Source organism: Tauraco erythrolophus, chromosome 8 (genome assembly GCF_009769465.1).
Source record: "Tauraco erythrolophus isolate bTauEry1 chromosome 8, bTauEry1.pri, whole genome shotgun sequence".
NCBI classification, from domain to species: domain Eukaryota; kingdom Metazoa; phylum Chordata; class Aves; order Musophagiformes; family Musophagidae; genus Tauraco; species Tauraco erythrolophus.
The window spans coordinates 34,266,120-34,287,994 of record NC_141472.1 but is presented as its reverse complement, the minus strand read 5'-3'; the positions used below and the strand labels follow the sequence as shown (position 1 = coordinate 34,287,994).

The 21,875-nt window shown below is 42.1% G+C and overlaps 2 protein-coding genes across 3 annotated transcripts; one reads left to right on the top strand and one right to left on the bottom strand.

Annotated features, from left to right (window-relative positions):
- Positions 1-1,290: 1,290 nt before the first annotated feature.
- On the bottom strand, positions 1,291-13,233 carry PARP9 (poly(ADP-ribose) polymerase family member 9). 2 transcript variants are annotated; one of them, XM_086616012.1, is made up of 10 exons: positions 13,167-13,233; positions 12,653-12,692; positions 9,840-10,672; positions 8,245-8,463; positions 7,947-8,165; positions 6,688-6,763; positions 5,863-6,237; positions 5,160-5,308; positions 3,572-3,746; positions 1,291-2,223 (listed from the first exon to the last, which is right to left on the bottom strand). In XM_086616012.1, the coding sequence occupies exons 1-10, from the start codon at positions 13,179-13,181 to the stop codon at positions 1,883-1,885; spliced, it is 2,442 nt and encodes an 813-aa protein (XP_086472138.1). In that variant the 5' UTR covers positions 13,182-13,233; the 3' UTR covers positions 1,291-1,882. The 2 variants fall into 2 exon arrangements, with proteins under 2 accessions (XP_086472138.1, XP_086472139.1); XM_086616013.1 differs by lacking the exon at positions 13,167-13,233 and adding an exon at positions 11,340-11,394 and having other exon boundaries at positions 12,653-12,719.
- Positions 13,234-13,311: 78 nt separating this feature from the next.
- DTX3L (deltex E3 ubiquitin ligase 3L) lies at positions 13,312-21,864 on the top strand. Its single transcript, XM_086615776.1, has 5 exons — positions 13,312-13,486; positions 13,817-14,046; positions 16,783-18,324; positions 19,043-19,260; positions 20,831-21,864. Exons 1-5 carry the CDS (start codon positions 13,312-13,314, stop codon positions 20,898-20,900), a joined length of 2,235 nt encoding a protein of 744 aa, XP_086471902.1. The 3' UTR covers positions 20,901-21,864.
- Positions 21,865-21,875: the final 11 nt, after the last annotated feature.

The window sequence follows — 21,875 nt, the reverse complement described above, 5'->3', positions numbered from 1 at the left end:
CCTCTTGAAGCAAGCTGAAATAAGAGCCTAATCTTGTTCAGTGCCGTTTAACAAACTTTCAATCTACAGCTGTGTGTTTTCCTGGCAGTAATGTGCAAATCGAGAAACAAGAGGAAAAATGGGCCAGAAATATAGAATAACTGGTAGCCTAAATGGAAAAGTTAAAATAGGAATAGACTAATTCCGAGAGCAGCCTTGGGATTTCTGTGACAAGACGACTCGTGTTAGATGGTTCTTACAAGTTCATGAGTGGTTTTGCCCATTTAACATTACACTGCAGCATACCTTAACCCCTTTGAGAATCCTTTTCCCCCTTTGAGACAGCTGAAATCCATCAGTTGCCATCAGACCCAGTTCTGTGAAAGCCTCCCCATGATAAAAGAAACCAAACCTCTGTCGGTGGCACCAGCCTCTGAGCCATATGTTAATCAGGTGTGTTTTCCTATTCCTTTCTTTATTCTCTCCTGCCACCAAAGGGATTGAGGAAAACACTACGTGCACTCCTGACCCTTCTACCAATCGCCCCAGTGCCCTGAAGTCCCTTTTGATGGCTTTTGGATGTCTCTGCTACCTCATGAGTTCTGACCTGCATGACCAGACTTCTATAACTTAATTTCTTTTGGACTTGTGAGTGGTTCCTGGCACTATGACTACTGTCTTGACAGTTGCAGGTGCAGTACAAATGTGCTAGGAGCTCACTAACAAATTGTTTTGAAAAATTTTATTAAACACTATTTCATCTATGTTTTAGGGCTCAGACTGCTCTCTGTTAGCACACCGCTTCATGTGTGGATGAAATGCTTTTCATATGACAATGTTGTTGGTTTTTAATGGTTTTATACGAGCTCTTCTCCCCAGATAAGTACAGTTTTGACCACCAAGTAAGTGATGGTTTCAAATGCTTCAGTTGGACAAATCTGGTAGTAACTTTTAGTTTGGGGCAGTAGATTTGTTTTAAACCCCGCTAACATCAGACATAGCTTCAGGCTTTAGTACAGAAAGTTTCAAAGTACCTGAGAGCTGGACTGAGTCCCCTTTTACATTGAAATGAGTGTAACAGCTCTTAGGCTTTTTCGTTTGCTGGCTTCAGGTCAGTACAGAAGCAATATAGAGATATCTTTAAAAGATACTGGTAAAGGTAGATTAATTGAAGAGCAATTTCAAGCTTTAGCTTGAACCACTTCTCTACTATTTTGTAGCCTTTCAAAGAGATTGAACACCAGAGAAATCTGAACCTCAAATACAGTCCAAGTCATGTTCTTAAGACTATATGGAAAAATAACAGGTTAGTTGGCAGTGTCATTCATACTTTTTATTTTGAATACATGTGTCTACAATGCTCAGAATCTCTTAATTAATAAAAACTGTAAGAGCAACTACTGTTAGAAATCATGAAGCATTGCCTCACATCTGCTACAACTATGTGTATTTAATAGCATGTCACTGAGTGGGAAACAGCTTTCACCTGATACATTCACCTATTTAAGTCAAAAGAAAAGTTAAGAATCAAAGGCACAGCCAAAATTTCTTGGATTTCGCTAATACAGGCAATATCTCAGATTGAGAAAATGTAATAGAAGAATGACAACCTACATAAACATTAAGTGTATAGTCACATGCTCAGAAGACTTTAAGGCATAAAGTAAGTGACCAGATAAATGTTAAACTGTATTTTGTGATGCTTTCTCTTCTGTTTCCATTCACAGATAATTTTGTTCTATTCTCCTTAAGGCACTGACTTACTTTTTTTTGTTTATGGATATTTCGGAGCACTTTGCATGAGGCACTTTGATCACAGCATGTTACTAGGTAGAGCATCCTCTTAAAAACCTTAAGCACTTGACTTTGTTCTGAGGGGTCTTCCCAATAGCCACACTTCTAATTAATTGTCACTCAGGATGCTGCTGATTTCCTCAGAGGGCCATATACCTCTCTCTCTCACTTGGGAACAAGTCAGCAAATATTGTGGAAGAGCCCCAAAACTGTTGCAAATGACAAAGGTGTCAGGATTGTTTACGTCATCTACTAAGCTGTCGTATCGCCTAATCGCATCCCCCTTCACTGCTGGTGGCATAATGTAAAATGGGTTACCTTTAGTGTACAAGCCTGTTAATACATCAGCCTCAAACACATACATTTTAGGGTCTGTTTCCCCTGTATCTTTATCCTCTATTAGGCTTTTCAGGTTCCTTTTAAAGTAGATGCCAGCTCCATATTTTTGTTCTGGAAAAGAAAGAAAAATTTTCAGAAGGAAAAAAAAAGCCTTTAACAATTGGTTCTTTTGGGGTGGTAGTACTAAGAGACGGCTTCTTAATTCAGTGTTACATTTGATGTTACTGCTCAATGTGTGCTATCCTTCTGGGTGTAAACTTGCATTAAGGTGTTCAAGGCCAGGCTGGATGGAGCCTTGAGTAGCCTGGTCTAGTTGGGAGGCGTCCCTGCCCATGACAGGGAGGTTGGATTAGATGATCTCTGAGGTCCCTTCCAGCCTATGCCATTCTATGATTCTATGATTAAGTGGCTCTCATGCCAGCACTGACATCCCATTGAAATCATGAGCAGTGACAGCTGATGGCCATTCTGATTTAACTGCTACTCCAGTGATGACTGTTCAGATTTAACTGTTAATCCAGTGACAGAAACATCAAGGTACAATGTATTTATATAAACACTTCAGTCATCATGTACTAGGGACTCTGATAAGCACCAAAGAAGGTAAGATTTTAATAATGCAAACTACAAAAAAAAAAAAAGCTTTGAGATTTATAAAGAGAATGCTGCATAAAAATGCTATTAAAGAATCACATGAAAAAGTGCAAAGAAATTAAATTAGACCATCATCCTATTTATTACTTTGGAAGTGTAAAAACACACCGTATACACTGCATAGACAAGAAAAGGCAAGTCTCCATGAGCAGTTTATTGCCTGAAATCCCATTTCTACATTTGACAAGCAAAATATCACGCCCTTGCCCTATTGCCCGATGAGGCACTAAATGCTTATTCTTTCCATTTCTAAAAACATGTCTGCTACAATATTTCACAGACATCACAACTTTCTTCCTAAGCGTGCTCTGGTTCTAATGGCAGTCTGCTCAGTCAGATTATCTGCTGGCTCCGATCGCACCTGATTTGAGCGGGGGCTTAGGCTAGCCGACCTTCGGAAGTACCTTCCGGCCTCAATTACTCTGTGATTCTTTCGAATGTGCTTTAAAGCATCGAGCTGCTGAATGCATGCTTGCAGCCAGCAAATAAGGACGCTGGCTTTCTTTAAAAAGCGATCAACAAAATAAAACTTGGACATGGCGTTATGTGTATATTAACAATTCCGTCAACAGTGTCGGGGCTAGGCTAGAATTCAGGCTTATCTTCCCAGAGCATTACTGACTCTGCAATACATCAGGAAGGAAAAAGAAAACAGGAAAATCTTGCTGTAGATAAAGTAAGCTCATGTGACTAACGACGGGTGAAAAACAGTTCCTGTTTAGGAATACCGTTTTTTCTTATTTTAATCCAATTTAGTAGATAGTCACTACTGATTTTGATTAAAGATGCCAAAGCAAGTTGTTACCTGTTGGTGGAGAATACATCCTGTGGAATCCAGTTTGGCACACCGAGATACAGAACTGAGCAGGAACACACTGGTACAACTTGTGGGTTATTCTGGAGCTACATTGTTTTTCCTCTATTTTTTTTTTCATTTGTTGGAATGCAGCAGATAAAAGGGGATTATGTATCTTTTCAATCTGTAACATAAATAATAGTGTAGTATAAGCAAACGGAGACCAATATCCATGAAATCCATGTGTGCTCTTCTTGTTCAGGCTATGTCCTTCAGTGTAAGAACCTTGGATTTACGTTACACGCATTGACCATGTAGCAGATAAGATACGTGAAGCTCATGCACAGAAGAAGAATCATGTTGCTGTCCCATGCCTCTCATTGAAATCAGTGGGAATATATTCTAGTGTGCTGATTTCCAGTACTTGAGTTGTGCTGAACAGATCGAGTATATAGGTGAGAATAAACTGGGTGCTTACAGCCTCATCTTGTAAAGAACTGAAGTGTCCTGTAAGGTGTAGGGAAGCTTGGCTCTCATTGATCAAAACGTTACATCTCTTGGGGAAATAAAGATCCATAGATAAGCTGGCCTTTACGTTAGCTTGTGTCTCGAAAGCATGGCTGCACGCAGCACAACACTGCACAGAACTTGAGGTGAATTGGCTACACTGTGGCTCTCACTCCCGTACCTGACTCGACCAGTGGGCCAGTCACAGTCTCATGGCAAAAGTCAGTACCAGAGGCCTGCAAGGCCTCTTCTCCAGCATCCTGCTCATGCCAGACTTTTGACTGCTCAGCTAAAAACACGCAGGCGCTAAAGCACATCAAGCTTTTGGTCTGCTAAAAGCCACTTAACTGAGCTACGACTGATCCTCAGTGCAGCACTGGTTTATATTCTGATGGAGCTTTTGTGTTGAGCCTCAACAGAGTCTTCAGCTCTGCAGATCAAAAAGCACTTGCTTTCACTGGGGTTGGTATTTATTTCAGAGGTAAACACCTTTCCCCTGTGAAAGGCCGTTAGGTACGTGGCAGTCCTGTTTCCAGTCACCCGCTGTTACTTCGAGGCGCACAAATCCCTGTTCACAAACTTCTGTATTCCTCTGTGTTGCACAGCCTCATCCTCCTCCCATTCACTAAGGCACTGATATCCAAGCAAGATCCCAACTTCAACGCACTACTAATCAGATCATAACTGACAAATTCAGTTGCTAATTTTTGATATCGAGCTCACAAGAAGAAAACAGAGACACTGCATTAGTGTTCTGGAATATTGTACTCATTCTAACATACCAATCTCGTATTTCTCTAGAGTCCTACAAAGGAACATTTGGAGCACAAAATCAGAGTCAGAATATACAGTACAGTTAAAAGGACTTCTCAGAATTTAACACACTTTTCGAGTGATTATTTGCATTATGTTTAAAGTACTTTTTATTACATCTATAACAGACTACATCTGTTTTAAGGATGAGGCTGATTTATCTTAATTTTTAAAAGCAACAGATTAAAATAGTTCACCTGAGTTTTTCAAGCACGTTAAACATGTTAGTTCAACTATATCAGCTGAGATTTAGTTCTTCCATGAATACTCTCTTTACCTTGAGAACACAAAGCCCAGCTTTTTCAAACTGTTTCTGTCTGTCTTTAAACTCCTGAAGGTGTGATTCCACCAGTGAAATCTGGATGCATTTAGTAGTATTTGTCCTGTGAAGGTGTCCTTCTGAAAGCTGACCTGCTTCTGGTTGGCCTGGATACAAATGAGGAAGTAAATTTTCATCTATCATAATATCTGAAGCAAAGGCAAGGAAGAAAGATCAAATTCTTTAGTTTCGTTAGTTAGATAGTTTAGTTAAGAACAAGGAACGTTGAATATTCTCCAATTTAATGCCAGAGGCTAATATTGAGAGGGATTGATACAGATATATTAATTTATTCATTTTTGCTACATTTATTAAAGAAACTAGATAGAGAGGGAATCACAGAAAAGCAATTTATCTTCTCCAATGCATCGTTCCACAGCCCAACTTTCATATAACTTTCATATACAACGATGGCCAGACCCTGTATAAACTGTGCCCTACTGGGAATACTACCAAGTGAGTAACCAAAGCTAACAAATGCTCTTTCAGGGGCTCATATGATAGAAGCAGAGCAATACCGTTGATCAAAGCAATGCTTAGTATGTCTGTGAACTGAATGCATGTCTGTCCACTCTCAGCAACACACAGATATATGTTGCTTCATCCTTGGCCTTATTTAGGCACTTATTTACTTCATTAGTCACTTATTTACCTTACATACCCATTAAGTACAGCAGTTCCTCTTGTTCGGCCGTAGTCTTCTCTTGCATACGAAGCAGCAGTTTTTCAGTTGTGAGCACTGCATCAATCACAGCAGCAGCGGGGCCCTTAAACTCCAGTCTTGCTTTTCCACCTCGCACTTCTTCTGATACACGTACGCTAGAATGCTGCTCTTGAGATAGTTCTGCAAACTCATTTTTACCGAGGCTAAAAATGTAGTTGTTTTCAATAACAGCACAGCAACTTTCCTGAATTTGTAGCATGTTTTGGATCCACGATTCTGCTGCTTCCACTGCTGTATGTGTGGTCCCTTTAAGTTCAATAGCTGGTTCACTATTTGCAGTCTCTTTTATACTGTGACTGCCTGACTCTGTACCTGGAAGAAAGATTTTTTTTTTTTTTAATACAAGTGCATTGGAAGAGTGAAACGTGTTCAGGTGCTGTCACAAATTTCTGTATGTAATCCAAGACATACAGTGCAAGAAACACACTACTCTTCTGGTATGCTCAAAGAAAAAGAGACTAGATACCAGGAGGTAAGGTTTCCAGGAAAAAAAACAACCCACACATGCAGAATTTATTTGCCTTCCACTAAATGACCTCCAACAAGTTAGGCACAGATGATTTTTATGTTTGAAAACCTTATAAGGGACTGCCCAGTTCCACTCCTATAAATGTAAAAATACAAAGCACTCACACATTTGTGCCTCTCCTTTTCCCCAAGACACATATGTAAATACTAAGGTTTTTTTAAAGGAATATGATTCCAGATTCTCAAATCTAGAGTGCTCATTTACTTGAAATGCCCCTTCTGTTCATTACTTACTCAAATGATCACTTCTGTCATAACATTGCTTTTTTCCCAGTTCTTGTGCTGCTGAATAAAATTTTCTCTGGAAAACCTTGAAAGATAAAAGTTCAGGAGCAGTTTGCAATCTCTGTTGTCAAATACACAGTTCATCTCTTCAAAACTGTTAGATAAGCAGTTTACAGCTGTAGTTCCACCCTCCAAATTCTGCAATTGTTAACAGCTGACATTTGTCAGCTTTTCCCAAAATTTTATTCCTGACAATATCAAACGCATTCCTATTCTTCTACATTTCCTAAGACACCTTATACACTAAACGGCACCTTTACCAACTCCTTGTGGTTGTAGCATATCTGGAACTCATGGAACCACAGCAGATAAAGGTTTTCATTACTTGCAGTTTACTGCTGATGAATCCTTACTCAGTTTGAAAACTCAGACTATTCCCCTGCCTTTACTCTCAAGCTCCTCTTCATGATCACACATGGAAAGCGTCTGAGAAGCACTACTCTGCTGGGCAGTGGATATGCCATCTGGCAAATTGCCTTTCCTTCTTTTTTCAGCAAAAAGTGTTTCTGCTGTGTCCTGATTATTAAGGGATTAAGCGATGAGCACAGAGCTGTCACACAGCTTCCTTTAGAGTTTGTGGGACTGTTAGAGAACATGGATCTAATCTTAGAATCACAGAATGGTTTGGGTTGGAAGGGATCTTAGAGATCATACTAGTTCCAACCCCTCTCCTGAGGTGAGTTCTTGCACCTGTTGAAAGAATGGATGGCTGAAGTTAAATGGGAACAAAAGCAGAAACTGTACTTTTATAATAGATGTCTATCTAAAATAGTTGTGTATTAATCACATTGGCCAGATATTCCGAAGGTGGAAAATGGCACACTGCAGTTGAAATTATCCAGTGTCTGTTTGCAACCCTTCTATCACATTAGGACATATAATGTGTTGATAGTGTTTTGCCCTAGGAACCTCATACAAAAAAAAATAGTTAATGAACTCTTTCTTATAGATTCGCTGACAGTCATGAGAATGTCAGAGCCTCACTGTCACACCACAGGGTGAAGACTTCTGATTTAGTGAAGAGAAAATAAAGATTTGTAAGGATTAATAATACCGGTTAAAGAGATAAAGAGTTTCATAAAGGGACCTGCTGCTCACAAATGTTGTAAGTAGTGTAGAATTCAGATTATCTTAATTTGTAGTTATTTATGGGAATATTTTTACAGTTTCGGGTTTTCCTTATTGGTAGTTAACAACAAATTTGTTACCTGATAGGCATCGTCATCATCTGGGCAAAAGAAAAACTGAACATCTATCTTCGTCTGAGGGTGTGCCCTGGCAAAATTCAAAACCTCTTCAATCATGATCTCTGCCACTTTATCAACAGGTATCATTAACATCCAAATCCCATTTGCTGCAAAAGAAACTGAGGGAGATTGCCGCTCCATTAAGCAACGCAGGCATTGTCTCACTGCAGCTCTTAGTTCCTGCAGGAAAAGCAAGTGTTTTAGTCCTCACGTCATTTAACAGGAAAATCCATTAAAATCCAGTCTAACTGATCGTTACCTCACACGGTGACACGCTGTGGTATGTCGGCCATACAATGTGCAGTACAAACTCACAGGGCAGATTACACCCTTTTGTTACTATGAGTTCCTTGTAAGACGAAGAAAGGTGAGACCGAAGTTCATCCTGAAGAGCTGAACCCGCTTTTTGCAGCAGTTGTTTTGAAACTGGAGAGTAAGGATCACCACTCACAGACATAGAATTAACAATAGCTGTAGTCTGGAAGAAAAGAGTGCAAAGTTTCAGCGTACTTCAAGTTCACTATGTGCAAGCTTTTCTACTATAGAGAGCACTCTTTCTAGGAACAATTCCTTTAAAAAAGTCTGACTGCAGCAGACCAGCTGTTTGAAAGGGTCTCTTACTACTACTAAGGGCAGCGCTGGAATACAACAAAGAATGCACCTTCTAGTGGCAGTAAATGCATACTTTTTTTTCAGAAGACAACAAAATTATTACCGCAGCTACAGAAGTGACCCATATGCGCCTCATCAAATGCAATTCTGTAGCCAGTTACCAATGAGCAGGAGAGAACCATGGCTATGTCTGCTACTGCAGCTCACACAGATGCTGCCCGTGCTAGGGCAGCAAGCACTCATCACCAAACTTGCGGGTCAGTGCACATGGGAGAAGTGCAAAGCTATGGTTGCTTCCAATTCCCAGTGGAAACAGCAGATTCCTATAGTAGGTCTTCTGTATTTCAAGTTAAATATGTAAAACGCCAAACATTTGTTTACAGAATGCTCCTAACGGCAGTAATTTTTCTAACTTTAATTGTTGAAAATTACCTAAAGATACAAGACTTTGGACCATATTTTCCATAGTCTTGAGGGCATGTGTTATCTTTCAGTGCTGTAGAAATGGTTAATAAAATTCCCCACAATGTCAACTTTGCAATCCTTCGCTCTCACCTCAAAAAAATTAACTTCCTATTCACTTTAAGATACTTCTTTAAAATAAAAGTTATGAATGTTTTTAAGATACAGTATTTGCTAAAAGCAAATGCTATTTCTGTGATGTAGCTTCCAGTCAAAGAGCTCTGTTGGATTACTGTGACTAAGCTCATATATTTTGCATCAGATCCTCTAGCTAAAAAGTTAGATGACTCAATTTAAATGATGCACTGTTTTAAAGGTAAGGTGCACATTGTCTGTGTAAGTTATTTTCAGCTGTTTCCGTGTTTACTGAATAACTCCAGTAGTGACACCTATGAGAACATAAATTAGAGGAAAGAAAGCAAGGCAAAAAATAAGAGACTTCTAGAGAACGCATGATAAAATGTGAACTCCCATTAAGTTATAATAAGAAGATAAACATTAACAGAGGGATCTATTATTATTAATCATCCAATCTTTAGCTGCTTCCTATTATCTCATAACAACATGCATAAAAAAAAAATTCTAATGTTTAATATCCATTTAGAAAAAAAAACCACAATTCCTTGCCACTATAATTTATTTACTATTTGTACATTCTCATCAGGTGAGAAGATAACTATTTAGTGGACTGATACAGTATGTATTCTGAACTCTTGAACTTCGATTTCTGCAAAGACTTGGACGCAACTCCATGTTCAACATATTACAGGACAGACTTACCTTCTGCTCTTCAATGAGTCCTCTTACAATGCACAAGCGAATGCCTCCAAGTTTGATGTAAGCTGAACGCTGGCTTGGTGAAGCGGAAAGAGTTCCTTGGAGTGAACTGGTATCATCCAGAAGGTTTTCACAGGCCTTCTTCATTTCTGCAACTGTTGGCTCATGAATGTTCACCAGGCGGATTTCTCTGAGACAGCTTGGTGGACTTGACTCAACAAACCTCTTTATAGCCATTACAATCATTTGAGCACACAAACTGAGTGGGAAGCCAAAAATACCTGAACTCACTGCTGGGATAGCCACAGACTTTATATCATTTTCTGGAGCACTAACGTACTTCAGGACATTCACAATAGCTTCCTGAAGTACTTCACAACATCTTTCCCCTTCATAAGCGGTCCACTTTGGGCCAACTGCATGAATAATTTTCTTACAAGGAAGCCTCCCTCCATCTGTCACAGCTATTTTGCCAGCTCTGAGTAATCCATGCCTTTGAATAAAAAGATTGCTTTGCTCTTGTATTTCTGGCCCTCCAGCATTTGCAAGGGCTAAAGCAAGGCCTCCTGCATGATCTAGACATTCATTGGCTGCATTCACCAAAGCATCGACCCTGTGTCTTGTGAGATCATCCTTACAAACACAAATGTCAATTCCATGCTTCAGTTTTTTCCTGTATACCTCAGCAGTGCGCTTTGTACTTTCGAAGGTCAATGTACAAGCAAACTTTTTGTAAATGAGATTACTTAGACAGTCCTCTCTTTTCTTAAGAACTTCATAGGCATCTTTATTGATGGGGATCAACTGGCTGTGCTCATCCATTACCATGCCTGGCCCTAGGATACAGAATAACATAAAGTGAAATCCAAGATACTACTGTCAAAACATTGCTCTTTACATAGAAGTGTGGTTTATAGCTCTCGATTTTATCCTACTGTCATTACTTACCAATATTTTTTAGCATAGTCTGATCTTCTCTTTCCCCTTTTCACAGGCTTAGAAAGCCCAACAAAGCAATCGAGGCCTCGAGCGTTGTTCATTATTCTGTTTAAATAAACATCACCATCTAGCAGCTCCTTTCCCACCTCTCCTCAAGACCTTCTCCTCTTTCCTTCCAATGCCTTATGAATCACAGCAGTGTCAGTTTCAGAAAAGTGCAAAGCTCAAGTGCGCTCTGTCAGCGAAACGTGGATTCTGAGAAATAGCCAGTGTTATGCTGTCTCCTGTAAGCCTGTGAATACTTCCAGTTTCATCTTTTCAGTAAACAACCAGCTTCCTTCCCGTAACTGAACACAGGCAGACATGGGAGTGGCCATCTGCTGATCAGTGTCCTCAGAGACCACACACCCTCCTCTGAAGCAGTCTGTCTTCAATATTACCTTCTTGTGACCCAGCAGATGTTGGACTCAGTGAAATATGCCCTTAGCCCCCAAACAGCCTGCTCAGAGTCCCCTCAGCAGAGGGATGACCAGCATATAGCCTGTAGGTCCCTTGGGCAATTACCTTTTCCTTGGAACTGACTGATGGCTTCTCTTTCCCTATTCTTCCTCCAAAGGCACTAAAAAATGACAATAACAGTATCACTGAGCCTGTGGTGAATTGAGGGTTTGAGTTTGCCTTACTGTTTACCTGAGGAGAAAGCTTGGTTAAGATGTGTCTCCTGCTACTTGTTCTTCTCTCTCTCTCTTTCCTACTGTTTATTTTATCCCATCATTAGGCTGACAACCATTGTCAGGGACATATTCTTAAATAAATCAGTAACAGAATCTGAACTGAAAAAAAATAACTGCACCACAAAATTTAAATTTATTTAGAGCACCAACCTCAAAAGACTGACACAGCAGCAGAACTGAATGGGCTGAGAATAAATGGTGAGAAGGGAGAAAAAGGAGCAGACAAGTATGAGAGGAACATCGTTGAAACAGGTGCTGTTACAGGGCTTTGTTAACTGGCTGCAGTGCCACTGTGATGCTGTGCTGTGTCTGCCACTAAAACTCCAGCTGAGAAAGCAAACGTGAAAAGCCATGCCATAATCGGGGCTTCAGAATGCTTGTAAAAGCAGAAAACACCACTCCCTCCTCTTGAGCTTGTTTTGCGGAAAGGGCTGAAGCCTGCCTCCGCCCTCTCCAGGGCATTCTCAGCGTTTTCTCACCGATTTCCAGCACGGTCCAAGGGTGAGGACCGCAGCCTTTGCAGAGTCAGCGACCCACCGCCACACCGGCAGAGGAATACCTGCCGGTCTGTCCACTGAACATTGCCACAGAGATCTCATGCCCAGCTCTGTCTTAATTCTGTGGCTCTTCTTTGGTCTGCACTCAAAGCTCACAAGCAAGTTCGTTCTTTGTAAGGAACTTACGAATTCCAAAGAGCTTTTTAAACCACTTTTTTTAGGGTACAAATATAATGGTAAAGAGTGGGGTAGTTTTTCTATTATCACTGTGACTGTACAGCCCTCTCCTGGCAGATATCAGCAGCGTTATATGCAATAGTTATGCTAATTAGTGTAAATCAATTTGTAGGAGTTTGATCAAACTTTCCTCTGGGGTATGCTACCTGCTTGTAAAAAGAGTCTGACATTTTGCACTTATGTATACACACTGATTCATCAAAACACTTCTGAGCTCTTACTTTTAAAAGAAAAATACAAGCAAATCCCGTTAAAGTAATCAATAATAACATCAATTCATAACCGTGTCCAATTCCTACATTTCAGGTTGCTTTTGCCTATCCCATGTCAATGTTTTCCAGTTTGCCGGCTGCAGCTGGCACTATTCGACACAAACGCAGGAGCACACTTTGCTAAACGAGAGGCTTACCTGAACTGCTCTTCTTTTTCCAGATCTCCGCACTGTAACTCTATTGCAAAAAAAAAAAAAAACCACGGAAGAGAAAATTCAGGTTACTGCCCGATGGGCTGCGTTCCTGCCGGAGCAGGTATGTTGCGAGCAAAACTGGCAGCGCCACCTTTTCAAAAACTCGTATGCAGTTTCCTAATATTTCGAACCCTATTCAGAGCCGAAATTACGGTGACCGGGCCACCCACAGCCTCCTCCAGCTCCAGCTGACCTGCGGGCGGTGAGGAGCCGGGAAGTTTTACCTCATCCCGAGCGCCAGGCCAGAGAACAGCACCTTTTTTTTTTTTTTTTTTTCCCCAGTGCCTAAACCCTGCTGGCAGCGAGGTGTGCCGAGCCCCGGATAGCCCGTCCTGGCCGGTGGCACAGGGGCGCTTCCAGCCGCAGCTCCGCGGGCCCGTGAGGGAGCCGCTGCCCCGCGGCGGGAGAGGCGCGAGCGGCGCCTCGTCCCCCTCTCCCCCCAGCCCTGCTCCGTTACCTGGAAGATCCCCATTAAGCGGCGCTGCGCGGCGCGGCCGTCGCCCTCTCAACTGAGGGGAGCTGCCGGGGCGCCCGGGGCGGGGAACCGCGGCCGCGATCGGTGGGACGGGAAACGAAAGCGAAAGCGGGCCGCGGGAGGCAGCATGGCGGCGGCGCCGCTGCTGGTGCGGGTCTGCCCCGCGCCCGACGCCAGCGAGAAGCTTCGGCTCAAGATCCAGAGCTACTTCCAGTCAGCGAAGCGGTCGGGGGGCGGCGAGTGCGATGTGCGGGCGGGCTCCGAGCCCGGCATCTACTGGGTGCATTTCCGGCAGGAGCGAGGTACGGGGCGGCGGAGAGGGGCTGGGGCGGGCGGTGCAGCTCTGCCCGCGGCGGGGCCCGCGGCTCGCCGTGTCCCCGCGGCTCGCCGTGTCGCCGCCGCCGGCGCTGAGGGCTGAGGGGGCTGTTGAGCCCCGGCCGCCCCGCGGGGGCTGCTCGCACGCGGGTCCCGCATCCCTGTGAGGGGGCGAAAATGGCCGCCGAGGGCACCATCTTGCTCCCGTGGGGGGTGCAGGGACAGACAACGGGCAGGAGGTCTCTGTGGCAGCGTGTAGCAATCAAGCTTTCGGGTAGTTTTATCAGCCTTATCTGCCTGTCCTCAAATTACCGCAGATAAGAAGAGCGTGGAATCACGCACGGATCATACCTTGGAAATCGGTGACAGATGCCTGAAGATAGTCGTCCAGCTGGGAGAAGGGGACCCAAGCAAGAGCCAGATTTCAGAGCAGGCCTCCCCCAGCTACTCTGTCCCTTCCAGCTCTTCCCCACCTCTGGAAAGGTTCGAGGAGCAGCTGGCAGCCAAAGGCCATGGAGACACGGCAAGAGAAGTCATTACCAAAAAGGTACATCAGGAAGAGCACTAACAAACCGTGTCATGACTTGCCCTGCATTTATTTCCACGAGTCACAGAATCAGAGAATAGTTTGGGTTGGAAAGGACCTTTAAAGGACATCTAGTCCAACCCTCCTGCAATGAGCAGGGACATCTTCAACTAGATCAGATTGCTCAGAGCCCTGTCCAACCTGAACTGGAACGTTTCCAGAGATGGGGCATCTACCACTTCTCTGGGCAACCTGTTCCAGTGCCTCATCATCCTCATAAAAAATTTCTTCCCTATGTCTAGCCTAAATCAACCATCTTTTAGTTTAAAATGATTACCTCTTGTCATATTGCAACAGGCCCTGCTAGAAACTTTGTCCCGGAGTCCTTTGCATTGCGTTCTGTTGCACTTCAATATTTCATGCCAGGCAAATGTCAGTTACATTATCTTAGTCAATAAAATGGGGGCGGGGAGTGCCTTTTGAGTGCTGGACCACAGGTCATCCACACATATTAACAGGCAGCATGTTCTCCAACATGGCTTTGGCACATGCCCACCACTACTCTCCAAAGTGACGCCCTGGCAGGTTTCAGGTGATAGTATGCACCAAGGACTGCTCCCAAAGGTGGAAAAATCATATGAGATTTGGAGCACCTCTCCTATGAAGACAGGCTGAGAGAGTTGGGGCTGTTCAGCCTGCAGAAGAGAAGGCTCTGGGCTCTGGGCTGATCTTATAGCAGTCTTCCAGAACCTGAGGGGGGCCTACAGGAAAGCTGGAGAAGGACTTTTGACAAGGGTATATAGCGATAAGGCAAGGGACAACGGCTTTAAACTGAAAGAAGGTAGATTTAGATTAGATGTAAGGAAGAAGTTTGTTACATTGAGGGTCGTGAAGCACTGGAACAGGTTGCCCAGAGATGTTGTGGATGCCCCATCCCTGGAAGTGTTCAAGGCCAGGTTGGATGAGGTTTTGAGCAACCTGGTGTAGTGGAGGGTGTCCCTCTGCATGGCAGGGAGGTCGGAACTAGATGATCTTTGAGGTCCCTTCCAACCCAAAACAGTCTGTGATTCTATGATCTCTTTGTGGTACGCAAACCTCTAACACTATTTCAACATGTTTTGGACTTACAGACGGCTCTAATTACTTCCATCCCTTACCTCAGCATTACAAAAATCTGCTCTGATGTGATGTTGCACAGCAAACATTATTTCAAACACTTTGAGCTAAAAGTTACGCAGAAAAGAAAAGATCGACTGCGCGTTAGGGACATGGGGTAGGGCCAGCCTACGTGTTACATGATGCGGACGTAGCTCTACCAAGACACTGTTATCTGCCCCAGAGGAATTACCCTGTTTTGCGTAGTAGCACAGATGTAGCTTTTGAGGTCTAGCATGTGCTAACGCGGTGGTGATCTGATGTAGCAGTATACTGCAAATTTCCCTATCCGTCTGTCTGTGCAAAGCAGAGATGTGAACGTGTTTGTTATTATTTTTCAGAATCCTGTTTTCTATCTTAACCTTGAGTTACTAAAGCATGACTTTTGGTAATTTTTTAAAGAAAGATAGTAGAGAAAACTAGAAAGTCTAGTACAGTAAAAGAACAAGGTAATATAGCTTCTCTGTGCTGTAAAAGATGTGTTGCTGTCACTTGACACTAAGGGGACAGACAGGTTCTTTTGGGGATCCTTGGCAGAATGGTAACGGCACTAACTCGTAGTTACAATTAAAGCTTTATTTTTACAAAATATTTTATAATATTTTTTATTATAAATTTTTATTTTTTATATAAAACCAGGATTTTATGATTAGCATAGCATAGAGTTAATGATCAGAATAGCACAGGTTTTCTACAAGCAGAATTGGTGTAGTACAATTTTGTAAGTAGTGGAGCACAGAATTTTATAGCATGGTTTAGCTTATGGGTTCTAATCGCCCGGACCCTCTGCAGGTCATGTCAAATCTTGACACTTGACTTGCCATATCGATATAACAATCATAATCTAGACTCAGAAAACACGTAGAAGAATACAAGTCGTTCACTCAGTCCTCAGAGGAAGCAGATGACAGTGGAGGTGTCCCTGGCTACTGAGGGATCACGGGTCTCACTGTCTAGCAGCAGTTGTGGGCCAAGTTCCCACTTAGGACTTGTAACTGCTTGATTTTATGGACCGTGCTCTGTGTGCTGTTACGCTTCCCTGTTCTGTGATGGGGTCATCACCACTTGGTTGGCGGGTTGCCTTGAGACCTTCAAGGCCGGTAAGGAGAGGAGTAGTTGGCCTGGTGCCCAGGAACCTTGAGGACGACAGGGAGGGGAAGGAGAAATCTGTTTGCTTTGTCTACTTGGTGCGCAGGACCTCCAGGGCCTGATGATGAGGGGAAAAGGGACTAATACGTGACCAGCTTGGTGACAGAGAATGGCCATTTGCCTTACAAAATGGCGTTAGTTATGCTAACCATGTTGAGCAGGGAGTACTGGTCACAGTTTCGAACTAGGTAGCAAAGTTATTTTCTTTGTTCCTGTAATGCTGATGATATTAACAAATTTCATTTTTGCTGCCAACTTAGAAGCAGATTGCTTTACTTACAGGTGTGTAGTGTTGGCATACATGACATAAAAGAAACACTGTGTGCAAATATGTCTATAGTAATCTGCCCCTATTGAGACATATAGAGTTTTTCCGTACTCAAAACACAGAAGGAGCAAGCAGAGAAACTTAGAAAAAGAACAAATACTGATACCTCCTTATCTTCCCTCTAGATATTTCTTACGGTGTCTGCAACTTTGAATACCAGTATATTCACTGAACAGCAAAGGCAGAAAATAACCATTATATGTCCAAATTTAAAAAGAGAAGGAAATCCTGATATTGATGGCTCTGAGAAGTTGACAGGAGATTTTACAGATATTGAAAAAGCTTACCACTACTTTAGGGCTATCCTTGAAGGCAATGACCCAGACCCTGATTTTTCACACTCTGAAAGTAAAAATGGTTTGGAAGATCAAAATGGTCTGAATACAGAAGAAACGAACGAGCTTATAGTTCTGTCAGCTCTCTATGAATATTTCAGTCATGCCTGCAAAGAAGAAATCGGAGCACTACGTGAACGTTTTGGAGTGTGTATAAGAAGTAAAGATCTTGACAATGGAACCACATCAATACGCCTCACTTCTGATAAAAGTCCTGCATCAATACCAAAAGCTAATGAATTTTTTATCAGGACTTTTCAAAAAAGCGTAGAAGATCTGAAACAGGAAAAAATTCCTGTAACAAACAGTTACACATTAAATGAGACAATAATGAAATTAAATGCTAAGTTTAGTAATCTTCTTGCCAAAGAGGAAGGGAATCAATTGCTACTCCGTGGTCCAGCGCGTGAGATTTTAGCTGCCAAAAAATTTCTAGCAAAGGAAGTTGAGAACAGACAAGCTGAAAAGAATATGAAAATATCATCTGAACTGTACAGATACAGGAATGGAATTGAGGTTGATGCTTCTGTATTTAAATTGTTGGAAACCATATTAAGCAAAGAAATTGAAGACATTAAAGACCAATTTGATACAGTAATAGAAAAGAAACACATTATGTTTGGCCAGAAGATGTTCCTAATATTTAGGCCTAGGATCAAAACTTCTGATATGTCTTCGCATGCTACTGAAAGCTTCATCAATGCATTTCAGAAGTCCTTGGCACTGTTAAGAGAAAAACTTATCAGCTGGAAGCTTTCAGAAGATCAGAAGAAAAGATTAACTATGCTACTTAATGAAAAACAATGGGAAGATCTGCATGTAAAACTTAAGAAGGAGGAAGACAAATTCATCTTAAGTGGTTTACCAGACAATCTTGATGCTGCTGAAAAGCACATTATGAATCTTCTTAACGTTGAACACTCAACACGAACTAAAAATAGGGCACTACTGTCCTCTAATCTCAGCTATCCAGAAGCTACAGGAGCATCTGAGAAGAAATACAATGGCAGGCGAAAGAATAATCTTTCTCCCGAAGGACAGGTTAAGGCAAAGACAGAAGAAGAAGACGAAGATGTGTGTCCTATTTGCATGGATACAGTTAATAATAAAGAAATACTGAGAAAGTGCAATCATGCATTTTGCAAAAGTTGCATCGACCAGGCCATGAGTTATAAGCAAATGTGTCCTGTTTGTAATACTGTCTATGGAGTCGTGGAAGGAGACCAACCAGAGGGAACGATGTCAACAGCAATGATGTCTTCATCTCTCCCTGGTTTTCCCAGATGTGGTACTATTGAGATTACATATAGGATGCAAAGTGGTATTCAAACTGTAAGTTTAATTTAAAGATTCATAAAATATATTTTTCCCACAACAAAACCAGTATTGAATATAAAATTAACTATTTTTCCCTCATTTTAATGCATTTCTTTGTTCTGTAGCAATCTGCAAGTATTTAATTCAGTATTTTTGAGTGTGGTTAAGTAATACAGTAGGAATTAAATAGTCAAATGGTAGCCCTCCATTTTATATGCACCAGGACAGAGCTACCTGTTTTTAATTCATACGTTGGGAATAACTGAACTGAAATCTATGGAGTGATATCACGTAAACAGGATTTTGTGAGTATGATGAGGATTCTCTGAGACATTCTCCTAGATGCTGACACCAGCGCACAAAAACGAATAGTGGGCTGGCTTGTAAACTTTCCAGGTGAGAAATCAGCGTATGTTATGTGCTTAGAATCATAACTACGACTGAATATGGGATAAATGAGTAAGTTGGGGGTGGGGTGACATGCATTTGGGATAGCAAAGAGCTAAAAAACAGATTTAACAGTGGATGCATGAGTGATGGCAAGAAAATGTGAATGAAACCTGTATGAAAGAAATTATCTAATGAGAAAAAACCACCTCAAAATCAGTCATGCTATGTCCTCCTGAATCAAAGACAGGATAAAAAGCATTGTGAAAGCTGAGATGTGTGATTTTCACACTTTCAAAGCATTTCTCTTATGCAATGTGTTTTTGTTCTGGTTTTTGACAAGCAGAGCAACCATCCAAACCCAGGGAAACCTTATTCTGCGACTTTTCGAAAAGCGTATTTACCTGACAATAAAGAAGGGCGAGAAATTCTGCAGCTCCTCAAAAGGGCCTTTAGCCAAAAATTGATTTTCACAGTGGGGCAGTCACGTACTACTGGTGAACAAGGTGTTATCACATGGAATGATATTCACCACAAAACTTCCATTTATGGAGGACCTACCAAGTAAGTAGTCTTCTCTTTACATAATTTTATTGCTACTCAGATGTGTCAGGAATGCTACCCTGAATGTTTTCCACATTAGAGTTTTCAGATTTTGTCACTAACAGAGTGATTGTGGAATGCTCTATGGACCCAGACTTGAATCGCCTTCACCAGTTTGGACAGTTGGAACAAGGGTGAGCTTAGTCTTCTGTTGCCGCTCAGGCCACTCATTCAGCAGTGGGTTGTGCAAAGCACCTACTCATAACTGCTCTGATTAGAAACTACTTCTAGTACAGGACAGGACAGGAAGCTCTTGATAACAGCTAAGGCTGCTGGACTCCTGATCTCAGCCTCCTCCGTTGTCTGCTGTTTTGCACCAGGAGGTGCTGGTCCATTATGATCCCGGTAAAGACAGCACTCAGACTCTGTGATTCTGTGATTTGAAATTCTGCTCATTAGAGCTAACAGCAGGAAGAAAGAACTTGCAGTATAGATACGGTTGTGTCCTTTGAGATGCTAGGAACCCTGGGTTGCGCAGCATTCAGTGGGTCTCTGATCAGAGCATGGGAGGCCATGCTGACCCCGTCCGTAGAAAGGGTTATCCTGTTTTGGCCGTTTGAGCTATTACAGGATTTTCTTAGAAGACAACTCTATTCAGCTTTTCTTGAGGACTTGCTGCACTTCTAGATAAAGGCAAGGACACGCAGGTGGTGTAATCACCAGCACCGAGTAGGAGCTGCCCGCAGGGCCTCTCTCGGAGTGGGTGGGCTGAGTCTGTCATGCAGCTACTGGACGGGCACAGCACAACATGGCCTGAAGGACACGCCGCACATGCAGCACAGCGCGGCACGGGTCTGGGGCTGCCCAGGTTAACTGCCATGTGGGTCACTAAGTCCTCAATGTATAATGGTCTTCCAGTCAGAATCACTATGTTCCACCCCTTGATGCGCATACAATTGACCATTCTTAAGATTAACTACAGATTACATCAATAAACTGTTTAGCTCTTGGAAAAAATCTTACAGAGAGAAGAGGGAGGCTTGGAACAGTCCTTCCAAGCTTGTTGGGGCCTCTCAGGGGCAGGTGTTCACCTGCAAGCTCTAAAGGTTTGTGCAGGGATCATAAAAGAGCAAAAAGTATCAGTTTTACTTTATCCCCCCTCTGCCCCAATGCTCTCCCTAGTTACCACTTGCTTCATACACACTTCTGGTGATTCAGTACTTCAAATCCAGAGGTGCCATCGTATTTGTGTTTTGAATGCTCACTTGGATGCGCTTCAGGTCTGATGTTTAGAAAGATGCATACACAAGCACGCTATCATTTTCAAGTGAGACAGCAGGCAGCTTTGAAAATCAAGTTCTTAGTGCCAGTTTAGATAACCAAATTCAGCAGCTCCTTTTCTTAAGTTTTTAGCGTTACACTATCTGTACCACCTCTGTGACCTACAGAATAGGGTCTGTTTTCTCTATAGAGTAAGAAGTAAGTGCGTACAATTTGTGAAGTGTTTTAAGAGATTTTGATGAGAAGGTTCTGTAGAACCGTGAAGTGCTTCGTTGCAGAAGTAGCCCGAACAATTCTTTTCCTCTTCTAGTTTTGGTTACCCTGATCCGGATTATCTGAAGCGGGTTCGATCAGAATTGAAAGCAAAAGGAATTGAATAAAGAAGCTTATCAACCGTCAGTTCTTAAGTGTCCTAACTGACCATGTGGTAGTTCCTTTACTATTCAAGCACTAAGAAGAAAGAAGTGACTTTGTTCAACTGCTGTGCTTAAATCCCTTGTATTTCGCAGTCAGCTAGAAAAAGTTATTTTTTCATCAAATGATGTACATTCTTTTTACACATCATTTACTTCCTTGAGTAATGCTTCCTTCTACGAGTAACCCTTACAGAATGTCTTGTAAGTGCAGCATGAGTACTAGTTGCATTTGTCGAATATCAGATTGTACATCTTATTTTACCAGTGAATCTGATCTGCGCTTTTTCCCGCAAGTCTTCAGTTGACCACCAAACCCACTACTAGATCCGCTACTAGCTTTTGTTTGATCAATGCTTACGTTAGCTTTGTGTTATTACGTCTGTCATTGTGGATAGCATCTTGTAACTCATCGACTGGAAGATTTTTATGCAGCTGTTATGGTATCAGCCGTGATCAGGCTATGATCTTTTGCTTTTTTTCCTTTTCAGGGTAGAAATGGCATTAGTGGTTTGGGTTTTAAACATGAAATAAGTATGGATAATATATGGGAGGGGCACGTGGATGCTGCTATATTTTAACCCTGCAGAAGTGCTGAATGCTCAGAGCCACGTTGGAGCAAATGGGAAGTAACTGCCTGTGGCCATCTCTGATAAAGGTGTCCTGGTTCTGTGCCTTCTATCGTATTTAAGCTTTAATACAACTTTTAAATCAGCTTCGCAACTATAAAACTATATTCTTCCCATTGCTTCCGATATATCGTTTAAATTGTATTATAAACATACTTTGTTGCTACTCTGCACTGTCTACATAGCCTGCTCATAACCTCTGTGGTGGTGCGAAACAGAGAGCTTTCACTTAATGCAGCCATAATCGTTAGTGAGTTAAACCATTTCTGTTAGCCTGGTGAATATAACTAATAAATAAAATCAAAAAAAAAAA

Excerpts from the sequence above, each read along its gene's own strand:
- PARP9 (XM_086616012.1), bottom strand. Across the intron at positions 6,764-7,946 it reads ATGATGACGATGCCTATCAG|GTTTTCCAGAGAAAATTTTA; the intron begins GTAACAAATTTG and ends TTATCTTTCAAG. Across the intron at positions 6,238-6,687 it reads TGACAGAAGTGATCATTTGA|GTACAGAGTCAGGCAGTCAC; the intron begins GTAAGTAATGAA and ends TCTTTCTTCCAG.
- DTX3L (XM_086615776.1), top strand. The coding sequence starts at position 13,312 with ATGGCGGCGGCGCCGCTGCTGGTGCGGGTCTGCCCCGCGCCCGACGCC. Across the intron at positions 13,487-13,816 it reads GCATTTCCGGCAGGAGCGAG|ATAAGAAGAGCGTGGAATCA; the intron begins GTACGGGGCGGC and ends AAATTACCGCAG. Across the intron at positions 18,325-19,042 it reads TGCAAAGTGGTATTCAAACT|AGCAACCATCCAAACCCAGG; the intron begins GTAAGTTTAATT and ends TTTGACAAGCAG.